This window comes from Pungitius pungitius, chromosome 3, assembly GCF_949316345.1.
Source record: "Pungitius pungitius chromosome 3, fPunPun2.1, whole genome shotgun sequence".
Classification (NCBI taxonomy): domain Eukaryota; kingdom Metazoa; phylum Chordata; class Actinopteri; order Perciformes; family Gasterosteidae; genus Pungitius; species Pungitius pungitius.
In genome coordinates, this window is record NC_084902.1 from 23,279,607 (window position 1) to 23,306,247 (window position 26,641).

The following is a 26,641-nucleotide window of genomic DNA, read 5'->3' on the forward strand; positions in this document are numbered from 1 at the left end:
CTATAATATCAGACATTAGAATACTTGTTATCGTTATATTTACTACAATTGCTTCTACTACTGTTATTAATATTATTATGACACTAGTAGCAGCAATGTTATGTTTTTTCTCATGATTTTCCCTTTTCATTTTTTGACCTCCTTAAAGTTACTATTTCCGATTGTCATTAAATGTATCAGTGGTTATTCAACTATTAGCGTTACTTTACTGCCTCTGTGTGGTCAAATAATGTTAAACTGAATTTAAACCCTAAAGCACCAGACTTTAAAAGTCAAAACATGAATCATTACAGCAGGTGGCAACGTTAGCCCGTGGCTACGGTGGCCTTTATTGTTACGTAACCTCAAAATAGTAATAAGTGAAGCTCAAACACTTAAAACACTATGCTCCCTTTTATTGATTGAACATTTAGTCGCCGCGTAGACATAATGCTGTAACGTCATATAGGCCTGCAGTTATTCACCCCTATCTATTTACTCAAAATGTGAAAAATGCGCGTGAGTTAGTTTTTTTAGTGCTGTCCCGGTAGGACGCGATCTCTACGAGGGGGCGTGCCAGTGCGCGCGAAGGGACCTCCGCTGACGGGACAGAGCGCGCAGCGAGCTTCGGATTTGCTCTGTCGACGAAGGCGGTGCTCCTCGGGGCTCCCGGACCAGACACATCACCCGCTGACGTGAACTTCAAGGGCAGGAGTGATGCCAGGATAAAAAAAACAACCAAAAACAAACAGCGCCAGTGTGTTTTTACACACGTCGGACAGAGCCGAGAGAAGGATTTCCAGCCCTCGTCCTCCCGCTACCCCTGCCCGGCGGATCCCGCTCCTCTCGGCGACCCGGCCGTCTGTATGAGAGGTGGGGCCGCGCCATGGCGTCTGCTCCTCCCGAGGCGAGGAGGTTCACCCGGGGGCTCAACAAGCCGGGCACCGCCGCGGAGCTGAGGCAGAGCGTCTGCGAGGCCGTCAGGACGTCCGTGTTGATGGTAGGATTGGGAAGGGGGGGCACGCTGTACACTCTAACCACGAGGGGGAGAGGGGGGTTAAGTTGTATCACTTATATTGTTTATCTGCGAATGGGGACATGTCACTTGGTGCTAGGGTGTCTGTTGTTACAACTTTCTCAGAGAGGGTTGCCAGGTAACTGAAATGTGCACCTGCAGCTCTAAAGTGACCATCCTGTCATCCGACACCCCCCCCCCCTCACCCCAGGTGCACCTTGCAACCAGATCAGCTGAGAAATGGCAATGGTAAAATTGGCTGTGAATTTGTGTATTAAACTGAGGAGGAGGATTGTTGTGATGGCATCTTCCTCTACATTGTCCTCGTCCTTAAGGACCGTGTTCTCCTCGATCAATTGCTTTCAATTACGGCAGATGTCTCTCTCCAAGGTCCCAGTACGCCTGTACTGATCTTGTAATAAAGTTGTCAAAAATAACAGACAGTTTACTCTCAGTTATATATAAAAAAAACACATTGCCTGTCTGACTAAATTAAATTGTCAAGTTGTTTCTAAAGCATAAATTCAGCAGTGCGAGGCATCTGGTATACATTTCCGAATGTGTGTCCACAATACAGTCAAGTGCATGTTGTCACATGATCAGGCTCATAGGACCAGCCGCTGACCAGTGACCATGAGATCTGGCCTGTGCTAATGAGTTTGTAATGGGATGGTGATCATGTTACAGACATAAGGGTGACGTCATGGCCTTCGCAGAACATTGGGGCTATCAGAAGTGTGCATTTTGTTGTATAAAGTCCAACAAAACTAGCTACAGTATGTGCTCCAGATACTGAATGTTTTGTGAATTTCCTTTTTTTTCCCACTCAATGCCATTCATGCCCTTTGAATGTGTGAACAGTAGAAAGAAAATCCCATTATCCCTCACGAGCTTCCCACCCACAAGAAAGCGCTTACATTTTTCCCAAATAAAGGCCTAATTTCTTATTATTGCAAAAAGTTTCAAGGAACACTTTGCCATGATAAATGTATGTGATGCCACATGGTGGTAATCCTAAAAAATATAAACTATGCTATCCCTCACAACTTCCTGAAATTAGAAACCTAAATGGAATGCATTTAAATGTAAAACTGAAATCTAGCTTGTTATATTTCCAGTGATATAGTGGTAGAAACGTTTTAAAGGGCTCTGTCAATCACAGGGTAGCTCCACCCTAAAGCTTACTCTGCTTTATGGTCTAGTGAACTCTAAATGGGACCATTATTTACTAAATGATCATCATGCTCTGCTGGCAAAAACGTAAAAATGAGCAATAATGTTCACAAGGTTTGTTACTGAGGGAACACATCAAGAGTTAAGTAGGCTTGTTTTTTCATAGACGTTTTTACAATCTGACTTATTTTTACAACCCACATTGCCCACAATTACTTTCTCTCCCTGCTATAACTACACATTACAGCCATAACCTTTTTTTCAAATTTGTGGTCTCCAATTCCATGATGACATCACTGTGACATAATCACAGTTGTTTTCTCCAGAGTTAGGTACCCACCCATGACGAGTTTCCCCTTTAACTCCTTTTGGCAGCGGTACGTCTGCACTTAAAGTGATCAGAAACAACATTGTCCCTTCTTCACATGTCATCCACCTGGATCCTGGATCCCATTATGTGCCTCCTGTGTGAACTAACTTCCGCTGGGCCTCTATTTTTGACTCTGCACTCACGGCGCAGCTGTCTTCCCCTGCCCATTTGACATGGAGACTGACATGCTGGTATGGTAACACCAAAACATTTATCAAGGATACCAGACATAAGAGAATGTCCACACACAGCTCAGATTTCACCCAGCAAGAAGCTGGATGGCGGTCCTTCCACTGGCTGTGCAACTTATTTGGTTGTGTAAATTGAATCCAAAAGAATGAAGGAAGTATTTGAAAAGCAGGTTTTGACGACTTCCTAAAGTAACCCACTAATTTCCCCAGATAGTGGAGCACAATCCATTATTCCTTCTGGTTTAGTCCACCGTGGGTGTGAGGGTGTGATGGATGTCATATCAGATCCCTGGGCCGTGTTAAATAAAGGATGATGATTGGTGGTAGGTGTCCTGTCTATTTATAAACGTGCCCTCTTCAACCCGGTTTCCGACCAGAGCACCACGGGGACCATTAATTATGAATACCTGCATATGTGGTAAATCACCTAGGTTCAAGACCAGATCAGGCAAGTTGGGCGCTCGCTTACACACACACACACACACACCAGGGTTCCTGCAGGCGTGGTCGCCTCGCTCAGCTATCTTAGTAAACAGAGCGGAGGCCAAGCAGTGGAGCAGTAAAGACAGCCCCCGCTGTTTTAATAATCACTTCCAACTGCGGAAAATGCATGCTTGTTTTTTTTTATACCTTCTCCCTCTCCTTGCCTTGCAGTATGAGCGTCTTTACTCATTTCTTCCTGTGCACACACACCAAGCCCCACTCGGCGGCTGTAGCTATATATATACTTCTAGGCTCGTATCAGTTGCTATTTTCCTTCTGGGCACAAATGTGACAGAGGAGCCTGATTGTATCACAGATCATCTCTCCCATGTGCTACTTAAAAAAATAATGATTGAGTAGCCAACCAAATACCTGCTCCAAATTGACTATTGGTTCAGCCCAGTGGTTCCTACAGTGCAGCTCCACTTGTGAGTGAGCTATAGAGGATTTGGTCTGATTCAGAGCATATAAATAAATAAAAAACCTGGTGGAGATAATCTGCAGATTTGCAAATGCTTCTGTACTGCCAACCGACATCTGTGTCATGATACAAGACCTGCGTTGGTGATGTTGGGGGGGGGGTTGGTCGCCTAATGGGTCCGTGGCGTCAAGAGGTCGCCGCCGCCTCTCCTTCATTTAGGCTATCTCCGTTGACATAACCCCTCGCTGTCTTCTTTTGTTTCCACGGCTAGCCTGACGTCGGTGCGTTTGTGTACCCCCGTTTAAAACAGCGCAGATCTTCATGATAGCGACGAACAATTCTTATTTCATGACACGTTGCAACGCTCTCCCCCCACAGCAGCCGTTCGTTGGAGCCTCCGGGCTCGCGTTCCAAGAAATAAATAAATAAATAAGGCCTGTACTTGTTTGAGTGCAACATCATTTTTATTGGACAGCTGTGGGGTTTTTTTTTGTTTCTGCGACGAGGCCTGCGGTGTTGATTCAGAATGGCAAAATCTTGTCTTGAGTTTTTTCTTTTGTCAGTGGTTAATGGTAGGAATCTGCCTGAGGTTTAGCAGGCACCGACATAAGCTTTCTCAGTGTTACCGATTGCCAACAGATCTTTGTCGAAACACGATCTCCACAGTGCATGTAGATCCCACAACGAGTGTACTTTAATAAGCTACAAACCAAAATAAAAGTTTAAAACATACGCTGCTACCACCCGAAAATGAATTGTCGGTTCTGGTGCTCCATAAAGATGAAATCTTATGGAAAACATTTCTCCTGGTAAGTTTGATGGTTAGTTTGAATTTGATCGATGTCCAATATCACGTGTGTTGCAAAATATCCTGTTGTTAAGAAACAAATATAATAATAATAATACATTATCCAAAAAGGTATGCCAGTGCATCATTAGCTTACAGTACTTTATAGAATGGATTTTGGATACAGCTCACGAGTCAAGAACCATGTACACACCGCCCTACTAACATGCTAAAAATGACAGTTCTGACCATAGACATCTATAGACAGCTAATACCGGATAGTAAGCATGCACAATGTTCACAATGGTCATTAGCATCATACGCAACGCTATTTTTTTTTTTTTCACGTGTGACTATGTATTTCCATACGTCACATGCAATTTAATGAGATATGTGTGATGGTACATGCTCTTTATTATCAATTCAGGTCATTTAATTGTGCACCGCGCTATCTTGACTTATGATTCGATATCGATATGATTCCTTTGAAAGACAATCAATTACCATAATGTATTATTGCCGTGCCCTAGTGTCATAACATAATTTTTAATTATGACATCATCAGGGTTATGATGTTAAAGCCTTCCAGAGATACAGAATTGCTGGCTTTGATAACTTAATAAAAAATACACGGTACGATCAAAACCAGAATGCACAACAATGTCATGCTTCATGCTCACGGAAATATGGCTAAAAAGCTGTTGTTGGAGAGATCAGATTTAGGCAGGTTTGCAAAATATTGCCTGACAATTCATGAGGACATTTTAACCATTAATATGTTGAGAACAATAAATCATAGATATTATCGAGTATAGTGATGGCCCATTTCATGCTTTAAACTGGCGTAGTGCCCTTCTAATAATATTTTCTTTGTTTGACACATACCATTAGCCACAGCTACGACGTACTATCCCAATCAGCGGGGCAGCCAGCCAAATCCGTGGAAATTAGGCAGTGACCATGATTGTTTTTTTTTTTTTTAAATCCTCTGACCCAGTTGACACAATTAAACACCCAGTTCTCAGTGTAAAAATAACCATCCCATTTTAGTGCGGAAAACATTCGTGGTGCTTTTGGTCGCATGAGAATCCTTCCGTGTGAGAGTTAATCTGAGACAGGTAGAAATAGATCAGAGCAGAGGTAGATATGGATATTGAGGCGACAGCAGTGTGCTGATTTATCTCCCCGCTGGTTTAAAGACGTTTCTTCTTTTTCTCTCCTAGTCGGCCGGATTCCCTGCAGGCCTATCATAAGACTATCAGTGCCCAAATCACATGCGTGTAAACCAGATTTATTTTTATCGGCCCGAATTTGAGGTCACTGATGGAAACCGTTGGCACATTTGACCTGAGATGAAGAGAAGCGCAGTCACTACTACACACACAAAATGCAATGGGGACATGTGCCAGGCCACCTTTCAGTGACATTTGGAAATCGATACTTTAACGAGCACGTAAGCGCTCCCCTTGTTAGTGGGCGTGGTCTTGTAAGTGGGGGCTTGGTGATGAGGTTTTCCGCTTCGTTATCTCACAGGCCAAGTCCAGGTGTTCCCCCCCACGCCCCCCTAACTGAACCCTTGCTTGACGTAACCTGTTAAATGTTGAGTGTGAGAGGCTCCAAGGGCTTGAAGTAGTGTAAACACAAATTTGCTGCCACATATAGAATTGCCATGGTAACAACCGTTTTGATATGTAATGTGCAATTGTGGTTAATTATTTTACTATTTTACTTTTCTGCTTCACGTTTTTTTCACTTTTTACAAGCACAAGAGGAGAGTTATTCATCAAATCATCTTTTTTGCTTGTTTGTGTCCCAACAGCTTTGATGACAAAATGAAAAGAAATTGGAATACGGTCTCGTATTCTTGATTATATGTTACCTTTTGTTTTTTCCAAGCTGAATGCCCATTTATATTATGTCTGAATAGAGGGCTCAAGTGATTGTAACTTTTTAAGTTCTCTTGGTGGTATGTGGCTCTGGTTAGAATTTTTGACAACTTTATTAAATCCATGATGCAAAGTATACTGAAATAGATGATGCAACAAGATAAGATTTTCATTTGTCCAAGACTCTGGTTTATAGCCACAGTCCCTGCAAAATAAATCAACCAACCACATCTGACATTTTAGTAATTAGTAGAAATTAGATAACATGCTAGAATGGCTAATCATTGACATGGCTTTGTGTTCAATGTTCAAAAATACCACTTTAATGCTGTTAATGCTACATAATCACATTGGACATGGATTCCCTGAGTGAATTATTCACATGACCGGTACATGCAACAATAAGAGTTGATTACAAGTCTCTGGGGGCTAGCTTTTTCAAAACGATCCCCAGATTCCATGCCGTTTCCATCAAAACCGCTGCAGTGAAACTTGGCCGCCGTGCCGTCTCTCTCTCTCTTGAGTCACTGCTCTGCTTTGCGTGCTCTGCGGCTCCACATTACGGGGGGTTTTGGGCAACGCTCTTATGATTGCGTGCCGGCATTTATTTTTTTGGGGGGGGGTGAAGCAATCGAACAGATGAGGTAAGGAGCGTAGTCTGTCTTGTTTGACATGTTTTTCCCCCCAGTGAGTCGCCAGGCCTCAGTGTTGTTGCAGTGTTAGGAGAAGCCTGTAAGAGGCAGCAGTGATGCACGTCTCCACCAGGTGCTGTGCACAAATGTTCATGGTCTAAGTGTTCCAACATGTACACCCTTGGACAGGAAGATCTTGATTCTGTCAGCGTTATTCTGTCAGTGTTTTAGGCATGACATTGGAAATGGAAATACGGGTTCAATTTAGTGTTTTCCTTTGAATCTTTACACCAGGTTTGATTTATTTGGGTTTTGCAGCTTGAGCGATGCACTGTGTATTGGCACAAATTATTCTTTTCTTTCTTTTCCAAAATAGCTGGTGTTGTTTGCCAGGCGACCAAACTTGATTTCTTATGTTCAGTTTTTTCAGAATAAACACTTTTTTGTCTGAAATTGCAAAAACGAATTCATAAGTACATTTATGATCAAGGAATGATTGTGGATAAGAAGATAAACATCTCACATTTGGTTTGCTTGCATCTGATCAATGTCTTCTTCAGATTCTGCTGAAATCATTTTGGAATCCGCCCCGGATGTGCAATCCGTATAGTTTCCCCAGTTGGCAGATGTCTGTTTCAAAAAAAGGCTTGAAATTCTCTATATAATTGGATGGAAACACTGCTAACTTCCAGCTTCTTTCAACCCTTCCATCAAACACAATGTCTCTATTTTAACCTGTTTTTGTTTATCAGTTACAAATATTTCCAAGTTTGAAGTATTCCTTTCTAGTTCTCATTTGTTGTTTGCTATAACCTTTTACTGGCATTCCAAATACTGCTTCCATGTTGTTTTTTCTCTTACTTTCCATGTCATTTTCCTTCTTACACATTTTTGCTGCATCCTCCACCTCGAAAGTAGGTGAGCATGTCACCCACTGATGAAATATTAACACCGGTGCCCGGAGAGAAACCTTCAGAAAATAATTTAAATTAGCCTCACATAAACAGGGCTGCATCCTTCATCTCACACCCTTGCTCCTGTGCGGAGGATGTGAGGACGCTAATTAAATGGTGAGGACTCGCAGAGGGTCGGCGGGTTTGTCCTGGTCGCCCTATGACGCACCGCGCTCAATTCATCAGTCAGACCAGGAGTCTGTGTCTGTGGGCCTGGCAACGTGGGTCAAAAGAAGTCAAATCATCATTTTTTTCTTTTTATTGTCTTAGAGGGCATGTCAGTGACATCACAGGGATGACTGCATAGCTTGTAATTTTTCGTTGCCGGCGGGAGGAAGGAGGAAAGAGGGAAAAGAGGGGGGGGGGGGGCGCAGAGAAAAGGAGTCCGCCGCAGCAGCCTGGCTTGCGCGTGAGTGCGTCTTTGTTGATAACGCGCAGCTTTTACTGTTGACGAAGCATGCCGAGTCGGAGAGTGACTAAGCTGTAAGAGCGACGGGGGAGGAGGGGGGAGGGCGGGAGGAGGGTAGGAGAGGAGAAGGGAAAGTGGCAGACGTGATTGAACGATGGAGAGAGACGGCAAGGTTGAGAGAAGAGGGAGGGAAAGCGATCCGGCGAAGAAGAGGAGTCAGTGAGAGAGGGAGCAAAGCCAGAGCGTGTGAGCATCCTCGCCCCCCCAGGGAGAAGGAGAGGAACGCCCTTCTTCGGCTGAGCGAGCAGCTTCTCTCCTCCGAGTGCTCGTCCCTACGACTCGGGGCTTTCAGAAGGTATCGGTTGCATTCCGAGCGGGAACGATTGGCAGATCCTCCTTGGCTCCCTTTCCTCCTCCCCCCTCCCCCTCCCCCCGTGGAAACTGATACCTCTGTGACTTTTCACACCTGTGAGGCGACTTTATCTTCATGCAGACGGAGGTCAAGTTGCTGCATCCGCCTTGCAAAGAGTTTGACAATTAGACCTGCGGTGGTGAGATTCATTTTCCTGCATGGTGGTGGCGAGCGCTCGGTGTCACCATGGGATGCACCACCAGCGTGGTTCTGTTGGAGGGGCTGCGCTCCATCCTCGAGAGGAACTGCGGCTACATCAAGGGGGCAGCGGAGCTGAGCGCTCTGGAGGAGGACGGGGAGACGCTGAGCCTGAGGGGGTCTCAACCGTGTATTTCTACCACCCATCTGGTAAAACCCACTTTGACATACTGCCGTTTCTTTTTCTGGTTTCTTTTTTAACCGATATACCAGAATGTGTACTACACTAAATGACAGGTGCAAACTAGTTCAAATATATAAGAAAGCTTATCAAAGAGGGTTTATCTCTGTAGAATTCCTTTTCTGATTTTCTTCATTGATCCACTAGCTCGAGCTACAGTTTCTAGGAAAAAGTTGTGTTCATGTCGTATTCCGCTCCGGTTTTATGGACTACTACATTAAGCTGCTTCCCCGGAAAGTTAGCTCCATTACCTCGCAGTCCGCCCTGCGAATCAAACCGATTTAATGGACAATCAATGGCGAGGGAGGGTGTTAAGTAGGGCCTCTAGTGCCCACTGAGGTCCGAGAATCGCTATCAACCATTATCTCTTTTGGATTCTATGTTTCCTTTACGACCATTAAGCTGCTGTAGGCCTCCCCCAGGCCCTCGCTCACACAAAACAATTGGATTACATTCTCCCGGTGCCATGTAAAAGGTCCAAAAAACAGCGAACCGAACGCACATTGTGAGCGGCCCCCTTTTTTTTGGCCAGTGTGAGAATTGATCAGTTTTGTTCATTGGTCTCCACTGTGCCGACCAAAGGTATCAACCCATAACGTAGTAAAAACTTTGTTATCAAGTTAGTTTCCACCAAATCTCTCCGTCTGAGTACACAGTGGCAGGCTATTAAGGAAGCTGCAATGCGGAAGCACAGCTAAGCCACCAAAGCTTCCTCTCTGTTGGACTCTCAGTCCCTTCGACCCCTCACAGGTCACCCTTCCGTCAATAGGCGCCCGCTCTTCTGTTCAGTAAAATAAACAACAGTATAGTTGGAGCACAAGTGTTGATTCTAACGGGTCTAGGTCAACAGGCCACTGATAGCCTTTCTTTTTTTTATCCACCCATGAGTTTTGGACACTTGAATGCACATGGTACAATATTGGAAGTCCTGCTACATTTGTTCTGGGGTTCTGGTCTAGTGCGAGTTATGGGTTGGTTGTTTTGTAAAGCTGACAGGAGCCTGATCAGATCCACATTCTGTTTGTACGTGAACTTATCCCAGGGACTTTCTGCTCTTTGGGTTCTGTGCAGTCTCGACCCAATCCATCAGCACCGCTGAGAGCTCTGACGTCATAGAGGAGCTCCCCTCTCCTGTTACACGTGTGTGTGTGTGTGTGTGTATCACGGGTCGGGCTGATGGGGGGAGTTTGCGCTTCTTTTCACGCAACGCCCTCACACTTTCTCTCCCCGGGGTGCCCGCAGCGATGCTCGGCGCCCAAAAATTACGTAATTTCCCTCATGCAAGTCTCCCCAGACTTGTGTGACGCTCTCATTGTGTGTGTGTGTGCGCGTGTGTGTGTGCCTCTTGGGAAGGGTGTGGAAGGCTCACATCTGCTAATGAGTTCAAGCTGTGTATAAATCCTTTTCCTTCACTCTCTCCCTCTCTGACGATGCCTTCGTTTTTTGTCGAGCTCTTACGCAGATGGGCTTGTAAACTCATTTGCACCCCCGACGCACGTGCACACGCTCGGACGCGGGCTTGCGCGGCCACTCTGGCGCGGTACCAGCGACGGCCCCAGGAAGCGCGAGAGGGAGCGCGCCGGAGACGAGGGTGAAGCGAAGCGGGATGACCTCATTGGCAGAGCAGGGGTCTCTGACAAGAGGCTGATTATCACGCCGAGCTGGTGACGCCGTCTCTGAGGCCCCCCCGCGGCCCTTCACGGGCCAAAGAGGCGAGAGTCACACCAGAGAGTTGGGTTTGATCGGCTTGAAATACTTCACCCCAGAATGTCAATGAGAGCCGTTGGTCCTGCTGCTAAGAAGAGGTTGATTCCAACAAGCTTAGTCAGCATTTCTTCGCAAAGCACCTGGGTTGTAGTTCAGAACCTCAGAGATTTACTGCCAGTTATTATTATCATTATTAGCAGTTTTTCCCTTTGCCGACGCCATCTTTGATTTTGGCCATTGCCATCTTTTTTTTAAGCAACCAGTGAGTGGGCGTTACCACATTCAGACAGCAGAGGAGGGACTTAGAGGCTGGATTCGAATTGTCTTCTTTTTTTTTTATGATATCCTTTCCTTTCGTAAAGGTGGTCCAGTGATTCCTATGCTAAAGGAGCTAAGTAAGGAAGCATTAAAGGTCCCTTAGCATTAGAGAATTCAGCTTGTATCACAACAGCCACTTACACTACTTCCGGGTCATTTCACTCAGTTAGGAACCTTCCCAAGCAAATTTGACAATTCGAATCCAGCCACATTCTGATAGATCCCAAGGTGGCCACTCCCTAAAAAAAGCCTCTCTTGTCATCTGTCATTGTCGCCCATTGAAGAGCTTGCCAGACCTCTTTTCGTTTTTTTGCTGCTTTTTTTTATTTTTTATTGCGTCCCCACACCCGGTGGAGTGGAACAGCCTCATCTCACCGTGTGATTTTTAAAGTTATTTCTCTGAATGGTACATTTCAGCGAGTCCCTTTGAAGAGAGTACAGTTAAAACAAGCTATGCAAATCATTCACAGTGCCTCACACATCAGAGAGCCATGCAATACAAAGAGTAAAACTCACACACACACACACACACACACACACACACACACACACACACACACACACATCCTTGTCCGCCCTTCGTGCATTTTTGTCTGGGGGGATCGCACCGAAAAGTGCAGCAGAGGCCTTTGAAGTCATCCTGACCCGTGGCTTGTCATCCCCTCTCTCTGACATCCACCCCCTCCACCCCCTTTCCTTTCTTTCAAGAGACCACAGGCTTCTCAACCCATGGAGATAATTAGATGAGTTATTTATCATGCTCGTTAAGTCAGAGATTCAGAGGCTTGTAAACATCAACGGCGGTTCGGGGAGTTTTACGCAGCGGAGGGGAGAAAAAGAAAAGAATGGATTTGCATAATTTGACCCACATTAACTCCTCGTTGAAAACTTTAAATGTCATCGTTTGCAAGCACACTCTCCCATCGAGAACAGGCGAGCCGAGGCGCCTCATGTTTTCTTGAAGATTAACGAAGGGGATTGCTGACTGGACGGAGTAACAAGGGGCAGCTCAAACGGTTCTTGAAGGTTGTGTGTGTGTGTGTTTGGTCCCTGAGAGCCGGATAAGAGTGTTTTCACTGACCATGCTGTGAGTGCCCGCCGCAGCGGATACGGCAGTAGCACCAGTTCAAAGCACAGCGAAATATCAATGAGGAGTAGAACTTTAGCAACACAGATTGGATGTCTGCGTTCTGCTATTTTTAGTCTTTTCAGTGTCTTCAGCAGCTTTTCAGTCCAACATGGGATCCGTCCGACAATCAGAAGTGACGTTGGAGAAAAACCTAGACCATTTTTTATGTCACATCATCAGATTGTGAAGGAATTCTCTGGCAAGCTACCAAAAGAACACTATCTTTCATTAACGAGCTGTATGCCTCACTGTGTGGAAGCGACTGGGATCATTATTATTTAACAGCTGGCCTGTTATAAACATTGCTTTTAAATTCAGTAAAACATAATGCAACATAGATTTAAAAAATATGTACTGAATTGTCATTTAAACAACAAGAAATTACAGAAACGCATAGGACGAGTTTTGAAAAACTTGTTTTGTTCACCCGAAAGTTGATTTTTCTGTGTTGGCCTCTAAATTCATCTCCTCATATTTTCAACCTTTTCTTTACATTTTCAACACACACACACACACAGGCAGGTGGAGCAGGCGCATGACAACACAATCTCTGGGCCTCTTTTAAGTTTTTAATGGGGGAGTTGTCCATTTCTCCCCTGCTCCCCTTCGCATACTGTACCTACAAACACACAGCTGCACAGCTGTGAGGGTGGGAGGGGCCCTTCTGATGAGAGAGACAGAACAGGGGGGAGAGAGAGAGAGAGAGAGAGAGAGGGAGAGACAGGGAGAGACAGAGGGAGGCCGGGCTACTGAGAATAGAGGGAGTCTCGCTGGACGTCGGCGAGGAGATCTTCCTGCCTTCACGGACACACGCTTCCAGGGTGACTCTGGGCCATGGCAGCGCAGTGAGTCTCACACCCGGACACCGGCAGGCCTGGAAGAGGGGTGGGGGGGAGAGGGGAGGGGGGGGGTGGAGGTGGAGGACTTGAGCGCCATGCAGGGCCGAGCCGGCAAAGCTCCCAAAAGGGAGATGGTGATAGAGTCCCCGCAGCAGTACAAGAGCCTGGCTGAGATAGAGGAAGAGGTGGAGGTCGGGTCACAGGTGGCAGCGGTAAGTGTAAGCACTAAGCCATCTCTGACATAGAAGTGGATGTTTGTCTTCTAAAAGTCCTCTCCTTCCTTTGGTGTGTAAATGGAGCCCATGCGCTGGGATTGTTTTCTCTTTTTTTGAATCTCTCAAACTCCCTTAACTTTAAAGACTTTTCTCTTTTAAAAGCGTTAGACGGAAATGGGGAATAGCAGCTTCGGGGCAGACCCCCTCCAGGGGGTTGAACGTTGATCTTTTTTTAGGAAATGGAGCACTTGTGGCTCTCTTTGTTCATTAACTGTTCCTGCGCCTGACAAGCTGGCTGCAAAGTTAGTTCAATCGTAAAAGATGCAGGTGGAAAAAATGAGGCTATTCTACAGTGTAGATATTTCCAATGTAAGGGAAACTTAAGAATGAGTCACTTTATTGCTACACAGTATAGATATGATATGGTCCCCTTTGCGTTGAACATATTCCGATTTTTAACTTGCACTATCTTTTACACAGCAAAGTCAAACTCGATCACACACCTTTTTCTCTTACGCGTTCATGTGAGATCATTACCGGGGTGTCACAGTGCACAGCTGCTTGTCATTATCCTCCGTCTGAACGGCAACCATCCAGTTGGAAACCAGGGCCGATTCTCTGCTTATCAGATGATCTTTTACATCCAAAGGGGGCTGAGTGCTGCGGAGGGACATTTTAGTGATGTCATGGGGAGGATTGGCTGGAGCAATAGAAATGTAAAGCCCAGACTCTTTGATTGTTGTTACGCTGTGCTCATTGGGAAGAGGCTAATCCAAATAATGTGGATCACAGCCGGGCCCTTCTTGGCAGCTGCACGGGCAAATGTACAGAAAGATGGAACTCTGGGTAATTTCATCATATAATAATATTGTATAATAAGAATTTAAATTAAAGCTACACAATATACATTATCAACTGGAATTTGATTTCATGTTTAACTTGAATTTTAAGATTCTTTACCAAGTTGCTGGTGGACGATTGATTATTTTAATCAAATCAGTAATTTGATATCTATGCATCCCTTTGGTATATGGATCAAAGCTTTGTTTACTTCCTCAGGATCTCAAGATGTGTTTTCTAGCAGCACACAGTCGGAGGAATCCTTTTTTCTGTGGAATGTCAGAGCCAGGGAGTTTAATCTCTCCATCTCTCTCTCCCAACCCTGCTGTCTTACCTTCTGCCGCGCATCAGCGCTCACAAAGCCACCTTTGTCCACAACGCGGCGTACGGACTCACTAGGAAGGGAGGAACGGCGCCGTGCGAAACCGTGCATCTTGGCTTTCTCTGGCACGGGGGTTCGGGATCGTGAGCTCACGACACAGCGGCTGGTACAACGGCGCACGCACGACCCTCGCTCGTCCATCCACCCGTTCAGCCCTTGCTGCTCTCCTCCAGCCTCCCCTCTTCTGTCTCTGTGCCAGTTCCCGCCGCTGTCAGTAAAAGACAATAGCAGCCTGTAGCCCCAGACGTGCAACACTGATACCCTTATTAATCGTGCAATGATCGGTCAAATGATGATTCCGGAGATTCAATGAAAGGCCACGATGGGAACAAAAACTGCCTCGCTATGTTTTTGTCCCTTGCTGATCCACTGATTTATTTTTGCTTCTTTCAGGTAAAACCGAAGATCATCGAGCCTCTGGACTACGAGAATGTGCTTCTGCAGAGGAAGACCCAGATCATCAGCGATGTCCTGCGGGACATGCTACAGTTTCCCATGGATGACTTCCAGGTAAGACGGAGTAAACGTTTACCTACATGTTAGTTTAACTGCTCACAGGTCAGAGCAGTGACCTTAAATCTGGTCTTGAGTAAGGCCGTAATGCCACTCAATACTTTGAGTATAATGCATTTTTAATGTCTTGATTCAACACTTCATAAATAGCAGCAGCATCAGAATGAAAGCCGAGATGGAATAGTCCTTTTCGCAGTAATCTCAGTTACCATTTGGGAGAGAAACTAATATGATGAGAGGACAAGCGACAAAGGACAATGTGACGGACAGAGGTAGCCAAAGGCCACAGATGGGAACTGCATGGAGTGGAAATGGATGACCGTACTGTTGTAAAGCAGGAGGTTGCAGAGGGGTTCCTAACATACACTTAAAGTGTATGTTAAAATCTGACACCCTCTCGCATTTGAAAAAGAGTTTACACAAGTGATGGATTTGCTTTACTTGCAGGGTCACTATCTAGAACTAGTCATTCCAGCTGTCATCGGGCGAGAGAAGAGGATACAACTTGGATTGTTTGCCAGCCAATAGCACGGCTGACACAGCTAACCACCACCGTGCCGCCCCCAACCCATATGTTAAAAATATACTGCATATAATCTCTGGCTCACACTTCTACAAACATTTACACGCTATGTGGATCTGCTGCTCGCGTCCAAAAGGAGCTCAGGGACCGTTTCGGCATTACATCACCGTAGGGCAGGGTTGGATCTCAGCGAGGTCCACTCCCAGTTCGAGAGAGCAAGAGAGAACAAGGATTTAAATGTTTGTCATTCCTCAAGTCTCCTGGAAAAAAAGATAAAGGACTCACACTAAAAAGGATAAGTCTGCTCAGATTTATTATTATTCTTAGTGCAATAGTGCACCTACAAGCAAGTACTGTAGAGCTCCATTAGACATCCATACACAGAGTATGTTGGGAAATGCTCAACGTACAGTTTGCTACTGGACTGTTTCACAATCAGTTGATGATGAGTGGTTTTCATTATAAGGCCGTCTGCAGAGCACAGCCATTAGCCCTGCATGTGCGTAGGCATCCGTCCATCGGTCGGCCGGCCGGCCTTAGAGAGGAGAGTGAGGGCGGGGGACATATGGGTCTAGTATTTCCTTGTGCCGCACAGACACGTGCACCTATGGATACACACTCTTGTACAGCAACTGCAACGAAGAGTTATGGGTTAACTACGGTATGTAGAACAGGAGGGATCCTGGGATGATATTTCTATTCATAACGGAGTATATGTTTCCATTTTGCTTAGTCATATTTAGAGTCTTCAAATATTTGATTCTACTCATGTGTATGGGTAAAACCACTTACATCTTTCAAAGTGGAAAGACTTCCTTCAGGAGACTGCTCTTCCCCCGGGCTCGGACCACTTTGCCCAGATAGCCGCGCTAAAGATCACAATTCCTTCCTGGCATCAGCCTATCTGCCCGTGTCACTGCCCGAGGGAACATGCTCCTCTGTCCCAGTGGGCGCCATCAAAGCTCCGGTTTAACGACTGTTAGAGGAATGCTGTTGATTGGCAGCAGGCAGTTCCAACGGTTGATTGACAGTTGGCGTGCTTTGGCTGTGTGTGCGTGTGTTGAATTGTTGGTTTTTCAGTGCAGACAGAGGAATGGGCTCCAAGGCTTGTACGGGTACAACTGGAGTATCTATGGAGTGTCATACTGAGTTATGTGTTATTAAGATTCAGTCATTATCTACTCATCCTTGGAATTTTGAGACCCAAAAAAGGTTGGACCTTTTTGGAAAATATTCTTGATCTTTTCAACAGTTTAATGAGATTGTAACCAACAGACGTGCTAGCTGTGGTAAGGCTGCGCTTCAGCAGCTCTGAAAGTCACAAATTAGCATGTTGTTCTTCAATTTGAGCATTTGTATGTATTAAACAAACATGAAACAGAGTCAAGCTACTTGAGTTTACAGGAAGAATAACAAACATTATTTTGAATATTTGTTTTGCTTTTATTCAACTCCAACCAAGGCATACAAATGCAGTTCATTTTTATTGAGCTTTTTTCTTCTTCTTTTCTTGTTATAGTAGACGTTTAGGCTTCTTTAAATCTTTGATTGCTTTTGTAAGCGTGCACTGGACCAATGAGGACAGAGACTGAATGCATGTGTATGCTCGCCACTATAGAAATTGGGGACAAAACTAGGTCATTGTGCCACGGTTTCCAACTCTGCTTTGTGGCTTGAGTTGAAAAGCAGAACTCAGTGGGATCTTGTCTTAATGCCCCGAGGCTCCTTTTGCTCCTCAGCTATGGGCCGTAGCCCTCCGCTCTCTCTCTCTCTATATGTCTAATAAAGATCACAGGATAAATAGCTGTCTGGAACAATACAGGCTGCGGAACATTCTCTGTAAAACATTCTCTATACTTCACTAACCTTTCATCAAAAAATAGTTCAGAGTTGATAATCAATAATATCATTATACAATAAATAGAGCACCTAGACCCAATTCAAAGGGTCATAGAAATCTCATTTTGTACCATTTTGTATTAGGTTAGTAGCGTCAAGCGTCTAATGCTAAGCTAAACTAACTTGCTCGCGTCACATTTAGCAGACAGATCATCTAACTCTCGGCATAAAAAGGAAAGAGGTGGATTTAAACGTTCTCCTCGCCAGTCAGAGCTAACAATGCTAACATGATGTGTAGCGGGGAGCAGCGGGTCAGCTTTAGAAGACTATGGGTCTTTTTTTCTGCACAATCAAAGATATCTTCTCAATATTGATCAACACAACGTCATATCACGTCACCATAAAAGAGATGCGAAAGCGTTCAGTGAATTTGTGTAACAAACCCCATCAGGATGGATCTGTTGTACCAGTCTCTCCCCATAGTCTGTTTTTCACGCCTGCTTTTTTTTTACTCTCTCCCCCTCAGATCTCCACCCTGAGGCGCCAGGGCAGGACTCTGTTCTCCACCGTGCCAGAGACGGCAGAGAAAGAAGCTCACTCGCTGTTCGTCCAAGAGGTAAAGCTAACACATACCTGAACGCCAGCCTGCCTTTGTCCATTCCTTATCCCTCTCGTCTTGGGCCAAAGCCTCAGCCCCGCCATCCCCAGCAAATCCCCGCTCTATCCCCGGCCTTCTCTCCGCTCCTTTCACCCACACACAGGTGCTTCCACTTGCGTCCGGATTATGCAATTGGCTCCGACACCCCGTAAGACCCCGTATCCCAGATACATGATTTTTGGACGTGAATCCAGCCCACGGTGGGCACTGATCCGTTTACCGTGTTGCCGTTAGACTTTTAGTGAACTTCCATTTGTGTTCTCCGCCCCGTGCGTTTTTCTCGGAAGGGAGGGCCGCAGATGGAGTCCGCGGTTCAGCGGTGGTTCACGTCATGTTGTTTTTAAAAGGAGCTTGGACTCGGCTGGGGTGCGGCCCGATAGAGCCTGATAGAGGCAGAGTCTCCCGTGGCTGCTGCTGGGAGTTACATCATAACTACATCTGGAGTCGCTGGGAGGCCTGGTCCACATGGGGCTGTCCGTTGTTTTCCCCACTCTTTAGTGACCCCTGCCTCAGCCACTTGATGAATTTCGCGGAATTGATGAATACATTAAAAAAAACATCATCCCTCAAAAACAAAGGTGAGCATGAACAGACGATGAACTAAAGAATAATAGATGTTACGATAGCGTCCTGCATTGCACACCGTACGGGGAAGTCCCACCCGGATAGGAACAACTTATCCAGGGGAGGAGGGGTGATTTAAATGTTTCTCTGCTGGTGGTCTGCAGTTTTAATCTAGTCTGGAGCAAATATGTCTGGTCCCCCGTCTCCCATCCTCCCCATTCCTCAGTGATATTTACATCCCCTATTAACACCGACCTCCACTTCAATGGAGCGGTCTTCCCATGGATGCCTCCGCTACAGCTCTTTCCAGTCTGCTTTTAGTTCAGGTCTGAAGGTTTTTTGTATACCACTGAAATATACTTCTATTTATTTAGGGTTTTTTTTTAAAAACCTGAGCCCCTTCGGACCACACATGTGCGAGTACACTTCTTTCTTTTGCCTTTGTTCAAATGACCCCTCGCCCCCTTCTCCACACCCTGTCTCCGCAGTGCATCAAGACCTACAAGTCCGACTGGCACGTGGTCAACTACAAGTATGAGGAGTATTCTGGAGACTTCCGTCAGCTCCCAAAGTGAGTGTGAAAGGCACAGAGCGTTTGCTTAATGGGTATTAATAGTAGTGTTTCTTAGTTAGTTAGTTTTCTCTATAGCTCTTTATCCATAGAAGCATGCTCTGCATTATCTAGCGCGTGGCCCAAAAAGCAGTAGAAGCCCGCTGAGGGATATTGTGGATCTTTCTTTTGTTCAGTGACACTGCCCTTTTGTTTGCAGCCCCCACATGACTGTTTGAGCCAGAACTCTAGAAAAGACGGAAATGTGTGTCTCGGAAGCTCCTCCGCAACAACAATAGAAGGCTTCCTATGTTTTTCTAGCAAGGATAAGCAGAGCTATTCTGGGACTGCTGTTGATTGATATCATCGAAGCTCAAGGGAAATCCCACAATGTCTCGTGTGTCCTTGGTAGAGCCTTGTTCCTTAAGCACAGGAATGTGCCGTGCAGATGTTGTGTGTCATGTTTAAAACATTGTAGCGTAAAAAGCCGACAAGCCCTGGCCTCGGCCTACACACTGTTTATGCTGCTGGTTCCCCCTGAGGTCCTCGAAGGTTCAAAGGGAGAACTCTCCGTCTGGGGTTCAAGCTGCACTTAGAGAATCAGCTTCAGTAATCAGGCAACTTCCAGACAAGCTATAATTTCTAGAGAATTACTCGGAATTACAAAAAGAAACATCCTTTTGTAATTTGCTTTTTCTGAAACATACATGAATATGTCTTTTCTGAATTAAATCGTCAAGAATTTGTAGTTACTTTGAATCCTCTCTTACCTTTGAAGATTCATGAATACCAAATAAGAATGGTATTACCGGAGACTCACCAGATCAAACAAATGTGATCTTTATCAATCTCGGATTTAGCCTCTCGGGGCAATGAATACTATTCCAGTGGTTGTGTAGCAGCCAATTGACATCCGGGCCGAAATGACCTTCTCCTCCGGCCAGTCTCAACAGCCTGATATAAGACTTGAGACTCAAGACAGGAGTGGCGAGCAAATCAACAAGCCCATGTAGCCAGTGGGTCCTAAATGCGTTTCAATTGGCCAACTCAGTCCACTTCTTTCCCCCCACACGACTCAACTACTGCCTTTATACGCAAATATATGTTTACATCTGTCACACTTTGCGTTGTACTTCTAATACAAGTCTTGTGATTCAGCTTTTCTCCCCAACCTTTCATCGTTGTTATTAATTAATGTTATTACTGTTGAATGATCAAACTTAACTACTTTACCTCGAACCTGGTGATCTCTCTTTACACTGTTTTGGATTCTGCCAGTCTGTGTGTGTGTGTGTGTGTGTGTTTGTGTTGCTGTGTTTACAGGGGAATTTCCTTAGTGTTTTATTTAACGTTTATGTGCACTACATGTAAGTCTAGACTCACCATTCAGAAAACGCAAGTTGACCTGAGGGATCTTTTCCCTGTGCTTTCAGTAAGGTATTGAGACCAGAGAAACTGGCAGCTCACCTGTTCGAGGTAGATGAAGATGTGGAAAAAGACGAGGTGAGCGAGTCCATCCCAAACTTTCTTTCTTCCTATTCAAGAGAACGTCGTCGGTCCTGTTTTCCTGTGAGGTCAGATGTTCGACCTTCCCTTAGGCCTTACCCAAACTCGTTCAAACAGAAAACTTGATGACGAGGGAACAAAACAGACCACAAACATTATGTTGAATTTATTGCACACTATTGTGATAATTTATGCACTTCCACTCTCTAATGCGAGACAACCGTTGAATGTTTTGTTTAATGTTCTAGACCCTCGCCTATGAATAGCTGACATCTCTGAGGCATTTGTAGCATTTTAAGGGGCACATCTTCTTCCAAAGTACCTCGCCTCAGGGATTGATTTTTGACGGGAGGCCAGTGACCTATGATGGACATACCTTTTTAGCTAAACCCCCCCCCCCTGGGATTATAGAAGTGCACTGTTGCTGTAAATGAAGACCATCCGTCTCAGGACTAAACTCGTGGGTGTCAGCAGGATTTTAAGCTTAATGTGTGTAAATGAATTCATATGTGTATGTCTTCTGCTGGATACGCAGAAACACCCAGAGGCATGAGTCTCATCTGTGTGTCATTTAACGGTCGAAAACCCGTTTATTCATGTTTTTTTCCTTTTGGCACCTCCTCTCGTAGGACACAGCCTCCCTTGGATCTCAGAAGGGAGGAGTGTCCAAACACGGCTGGCTGTACAAAGGAAACATGAACAGTGCGATCAGCGTTACTATGCGGGTAGGTACGGTCACAACCTACGGGAAATATACAGCGGGTGAAAAAAAGTATTGAACACGTCACCATTTTTCTCAGTTAATATATTTCCAAAGGAGCTATTGACATGACATTTTCACCAGATGTTGGTAGCAACTCAATTGAACTATGACCCTTTTTTGGGACAACTCATTTTGATTTTGGTGCAGTATGAAGGAGAACGCTGCGATCGTTTTGCAATTTAACCCAGCTGGCCAACTCCTCACCGTCAATGTAACGCTATGGGAAGAACCCCACTGAGAAAAGGTTTCATTTACCTTTCATCCCATGGTTTACACAGCAAACAATGTTACAATCAATCACTGCCTGTTCCCTTTTGAAAACAATGTGTTGGTATGGATACGATCTATCGAAAAGGAAAGATTTGGTGTCCTATCCGTCATGATTACGGATTATTTCATGAAATCACAACACATCAATGTAAAGGTAATACAAACCTTGGACGATAAATCTCCTCTCATGTTTGTCTTTTTTCTCTCTGCACATATGTTCTTTGTCATATTACCCTTAAGCTTTCACACGCCCCATCTCCGCCCTTGTGATATTTTTAGAGATAAAGAGGCCTTCCGGGATGCTAACGTTATTTGTTTTCCCCATCTAGTCCTTCAAGAGGAGGTACTTCCATCTGGCCCAGCTGGGAGATGGATCCTACAACCTTAACTTCTACAAGGACGAGAACACCACCAAGGAACCCAAAGGAACCATCTTCCTTGACTCCTGCATGGGGGTTGTTCAGGTAAAGGATATTATGCACTAGGCAAGGCTTTTTAAACCACATCCCACAGTATGATGGGCCTGGATTTAATAAAAAGAACTGAAATGGACTGTGTGAAATCGTTCTTTCAGAACAGCAAAGTGCGCCGGTTTGCCTTTGAGCTGAAGATGCAGGACAAGAGCACGTTCCTGCTGGCTGCAGACAGCGAAGCAGAGATGGAGGAGTGGATCGGCACCCTCAATAAGATCCTCCACAGCAGCTTTGAACAGGCCATGCAAGAGAAGAGGAACGTAGAACTGCACGACGGTGGGCTTTGGTGCATTTTCATTTGGTTTCATGACATCTCGTTTTAGCAGCTTACTTATTTTTCTCATTTATTATGTGTGCAGGACGTTTCCTAATAAAAGCTCTCATGCTTGACAAACAACTTAATTATTAATAGTAGTACTGTAATCCTACTAACAGAGCGACAGAGACCAACACATTATTGTGTATTCTATACAATTGCATTAGCTAATATGTTGATCTCTCCAACAGACGAGGAGCAGGGAAAAACAGACCTAACCTCCGGAAGTTTCCAAGACAGCTTTCAGGTAGTCTGTTTTTCCCATCTGTGGTAATGCTAAAACAGTACTAAACACCTCTGTTTGACCACTTAACAAGCACCACCATATAGATTGCTCCCCGTACAGTGGAGGAGCTTTGGATGTCTGAAGGTGCCACATGACCTCACCTGAAAGCTTTCTGAGTTTGGAATTTCTTCGGGGTGGAATTGCCAAACAGCTACATATCCTGGAGCCAGGTTTCCTCTTGGTGCTAACCCAGCAAACAACTGCTGTAGTGTGTATTGTCTCCAAATGCAGAGGCCAGATGGGGCAAAAGAACTGATGCTAAACATGACAAGTCAAACGTCAAACTTCAAAGACTGCCGTCAAACTTTGACGGTAGTCAAAGGCAAATAAAGCTGTTTTAGTAAATATTTAGAAATGAAAAATCAAGTTTTGGGGTTCTGTGCTCTGCTCAAGGGCACTTTGGCATTTCCCAGGAGGCAAACCAGGCAAACCTTAAGCTACAAGTCCACACTATGTGCCGATCTCTGGTTCTCGGCCACAGTTATGTACACCACTAGCCTAGCATTGCTTGCTAATCTGGTAACCGTAACTAATTATTTGGCAGTTTACAAGATAGAAGCAGTTGGTGGAGAACAAAAAATGGACTAATATTATTGAATTAATACAACACAAAATGATTAGACTTGATGATTGCTAATATAGCTGCTATATCTGTAAATCGTAGGCTGGTATGTTAGACATGGCAACAATAAAGATGAGGATATGTAAATTGCAGCGCCCCAAAGTGAAAAGAAAAGAAGTTACTGCAGCTGTAAGAATAAAAATGTTTTTTGTTTGCCAAAGAGTTTGTAGAATACTATCAAAACACACAAGGTTTTTTTGTGTTAACCATAAATTAATGGACAGAGTTCTGAGACTTGCCAAATCTAACATTTTTCATCTTCTAGTGAATGAGAGTTTTAGTTCTCAAGATGAAAATAAACCAAATCAGACAAAAGAAAAAATGTAGAGAATAAAAATAAGAGACGATGAAGAATTTACATTGCACAGGCCACACTGAATACATAAACTGTCCGTGGATATCTGGAGTACGTGGTGGTGTTGAATTTCTTCTTTTTTTTTCTTTTCTTAAACAGACTGCCAGAGATATTGAGTCCAAAACGAGGAGTGAAGCTCGCCTGAAACTTTTCACTCTGGACGCTGATACGCAGGTGACGGAGATAATTCCCGGCTGCATACGATACAAATACTAGCACCACAATCCTGGAATCCTTTTTGCTCCTGGAATGGATTAAATTCACAACCTGTGGCGGGATAATAATTGAACTGATCTTCTGTTGCCACAGAAACTGGACTTCTCTGGCATTGAGCCAGACGTGCGTCAGTTTGAAGAGAAGTTTGGGAAGAGAGTCCTGGTCAGCTGTCACGACCTGTCCTTCAACCTGCAGGGCTGCGTCGCAGAGAACGAAGAGGGGCCGACCACTAATGTATGTTTCAATGAAGAAGAAAAGATGTCGACCCGTGTTGAAACTTCTACCAACCCTAGTCCTGATCATAAATACTATTCAATTATTTTCAGAATTGAAACCCTTTGCCAGTTAAAAAATATCTGTGATAAGTGAACAATATTGCTTTTGATACATATCTTCAAACACATAATACAGAAGCTATGATCCGAGACCAGGTAATTAGAATATTTATTCCCATTGGGCAAATATGAGAAACTGGCTAAATCTTATTGAAAATACTCAAAAATACATTTTAGAAACCCGGGCTTTACATTGAAAGCCAAATAGAATGCGTGGTTTTATGCTTTAATGGCCATAGCGATCGACATTAAGGTTTAATGGGATGCAATGGGGAGACTTCTGTCCAATTTATCATAGGACCTGAGATTACACGATAAAAAACAGTTCTATTGGTATCATTCATTCCATTTGCATAAACACACCAGAACAATCGGAAAATATTACGGGATCTGTATTAGCTAGTACAAAAACACGCCTCCGGGCTTTCGCCTCTCCTTTAGCCAGCGAGGGAGAGGTCTCAATCAGTTAAGAAGATCACAGACAGCTCAGGTGTCCCCATGGTCAAAACTGGTTCTGTTGGCCCACCGCCATGACAACCAGGCCTGGGACACCCACCACGCGTTAGCACCAGTCGGCCCCTGTGTCTGCACAGGGAAGACCCAGCTATTAGCTCTGCTCCTCTCACACGCAAACACGTGCACGCCAGAATGGGTTTGTGCAATGGAAAAAGCGAATGAGCAGATGAATTACATCAATGGTCCATTTGGACTGGATGGAAAATGGGAAGTTCATTAGGAATGGAAAACCGTTCTGTTTGTCTCTCATCTTCCAACTTCCATCACAAATACCCTTTTCCCTCTCACACCTTTCACCCCAGGTGGAGCCTTTCTACGTGGTGCTGTCCCTCTTCGACGTCCAGAACAGTAGAAAGATCTCGGCCGACTTCCACGTGGATCTCAACCACCCATTGGTGCGCCAGATGACCCCGGGCTCGGGGAGCAGGCCGGATGTGCACATCAACGGCGGCGATGACGACCCCTTGGCTGGCCGAAGGCAGGCCAGCGGACTCCCGTCGGGGGCCCTCGAGTACCCCAGGCAGGGGGTCTTCTCGGTCACGTGCCCGCACCCGGATATCTTCCTGGTGGCCAGGGTTGAGAAGGTCCTGCAGGGGGGGATCACCCACTGCACTGAGCCCTACATGAAGTGCTCAGACTCCACCAAGGTAAGCAGGTTACAGCAGCAATGACGAGGGCGTGGCTTTCAATATACATACATATATATATATATGTAATTACACTGTTTTCTCGCCCGGCCCATAGATGGCTCAAAAGGTGCTGAAGAATGCCAAGACGGCGTGCAGCAGACTGGGGCAGTACAGGATGCCATTCGCCTGGGCCGCTCGGTACGAAACCCCTCCAGCACGCGCCGCTCCTCGAGTCGTTTGTTGTACCCCAAAAAAAACCGGTTCCTTCCGTGCCGTAGTGCCGCGTAGTTTGAATCCGATGTCAGATGCTGCGTACGAAATGGAAGCTGGAAAATGAAAGCCAACCCGCCAACCCAAATCTCAGAGCCGCCGACGTTGAATCAAAATGCGCCTTCTTTTTTTTTTGTCCCTGCAGGCCTGTGTTCAAAGACGCGTCGGGAACTCTGGACAAAAGCTTTCGCTTCTCAGCCCTCTACAGACAGGACAGCAGCAAGCTGTCCGACGAGGACATGTTCAAACTGCTGACTGACTTTAGAAAGTATGCCCCACCCAACCCTCTTCTCTTAAAAACATTGCTATTTCTAGACATTCTTCTTTTCACCGCCGTTTCCCCGTGCCTTTTGCCACCACAGACCGGAGAAAATGGCCAAACTGCCCGTGCTGCTGGGGAACTTGGATGTAACCATTGACAGCGTGGCACCGGACGTAACCAGTAAACCCCCCTCTGTTCCGTTGTGCATTTTGTAATCTTCCAACCTGACCCTGTAACCCAACGACCCCTCTCGTTTCCTGTGCGCAGACTGCGTCACTTCCTCCTACATCCCCGTGAGGGCCTTCGAAGGCAGCGGGCCCGCTCTCCTGGAGGTGGAGGAGTTTGTGCCTTTCATCGCTAAGTGCTCCCAGCCATTCACCATCTATAAGAACCACCTCTACGTGTACCCTAAACACCTCAAATACGACGGGCAGAAATCCTTCGCTAAAGTAAGTTAGCCATCGTATTCGTTTAACAAACCCTTTGGACTAAAGGGAGTAAAAGAGACTCTCTTTTTTTTACATGATCACAATCAGTGTTTTGGCCCTTTTATAAGTAATATGAAATCAATCCAAAACCTTTGAGTAATGCTCTTGCTTGGCCAGCATTCTCTCGTCATCATCATATCGGGTTCCCGTTCGGCTTACGAGGGAAC

The 26,641-nt window shown here is 45.2% G+C and overlaps 1 protein-coding gene across 7 annotated transcripts in view; it reads left to right on the top strand.

Annotated features, from left to right (window-relative positions):
- Window positions 1–315: 315 nt before the first annotated feature.
- dock9b (dedicator of cytokinesis 9b) overlaps window positions 316–26,641 on the top strand; it is a 44,707-nt gene continuing 18,381 nt past the window's right edge. For 2 of the 7 annotated variants that reach the window (XM_037472898.2, XM_062561347.1), the window contains exons 1-16: window positions 8,395–9,059; window positions 14,914–15,030; window positions 17,922–18,011; window positions 19,106–19,188; window positions 20,601–20,670; window positions 21,303–21,398; window positions 22,036–22,170; window positions 22,281–22,455; window positions 22,687–22,742; window positions 23,858–23,932; window positions 24,068–24,208; window positions 25,128–25,472; window positions 25,570–25,652; window positions 25,870–25,992; window positions 26,087–26,166; window positions 26,254–26,435. In XM_037472898.2, the coding sequence (XP_037328795.2) occupies window positions 8,898–9,059; window positions 14,914–15,030; window positions 17,922–18,011; window positions 19,106–19,188; window positions 20,601–20,670; window positions 21,303–21,398; window positions 22,036–22,170; window positions 22,281–22,455; window positions 22,687–22,742; window positions 23,858–23,932; window positions 24,068–24,208; window positions 25,128–25,472; window positions 25,570–25,652; window positions 25,870–25,992; window positions 26,087–26,166; window positions 26,254–26,435 (2,013 nt within the window). In that variant the 5' untranslated portion in view covers window positions 8,395–8,897. Of the gene's footprint in view, window positions 980–8,394; window positions 9,060–13,160; window positions 13,296–14,913; window positions 15,031–17,921; window positions 18,012–19,105; window positions 19,189–20,600; window positions 20,671–21,302; window positions 21,399–22,035; window positions 22,171–22,280; window positions 22,456–22,686; window positions 22,743–23,857; window positions 23,933–24,067; window positions 24,209–25,127; window positions 25,473–25,569; window positions 25,653–25,869; window positions 25,993–26,086; window positions 26,167–26,253; window positions 26,436–26,641 lie in introns of those variants that run through there. The other 5 variants (XM_062561345.1, XM_037472956.2, XM_062561346.1 and 2 more) reach the window with 4 other exon arrangements.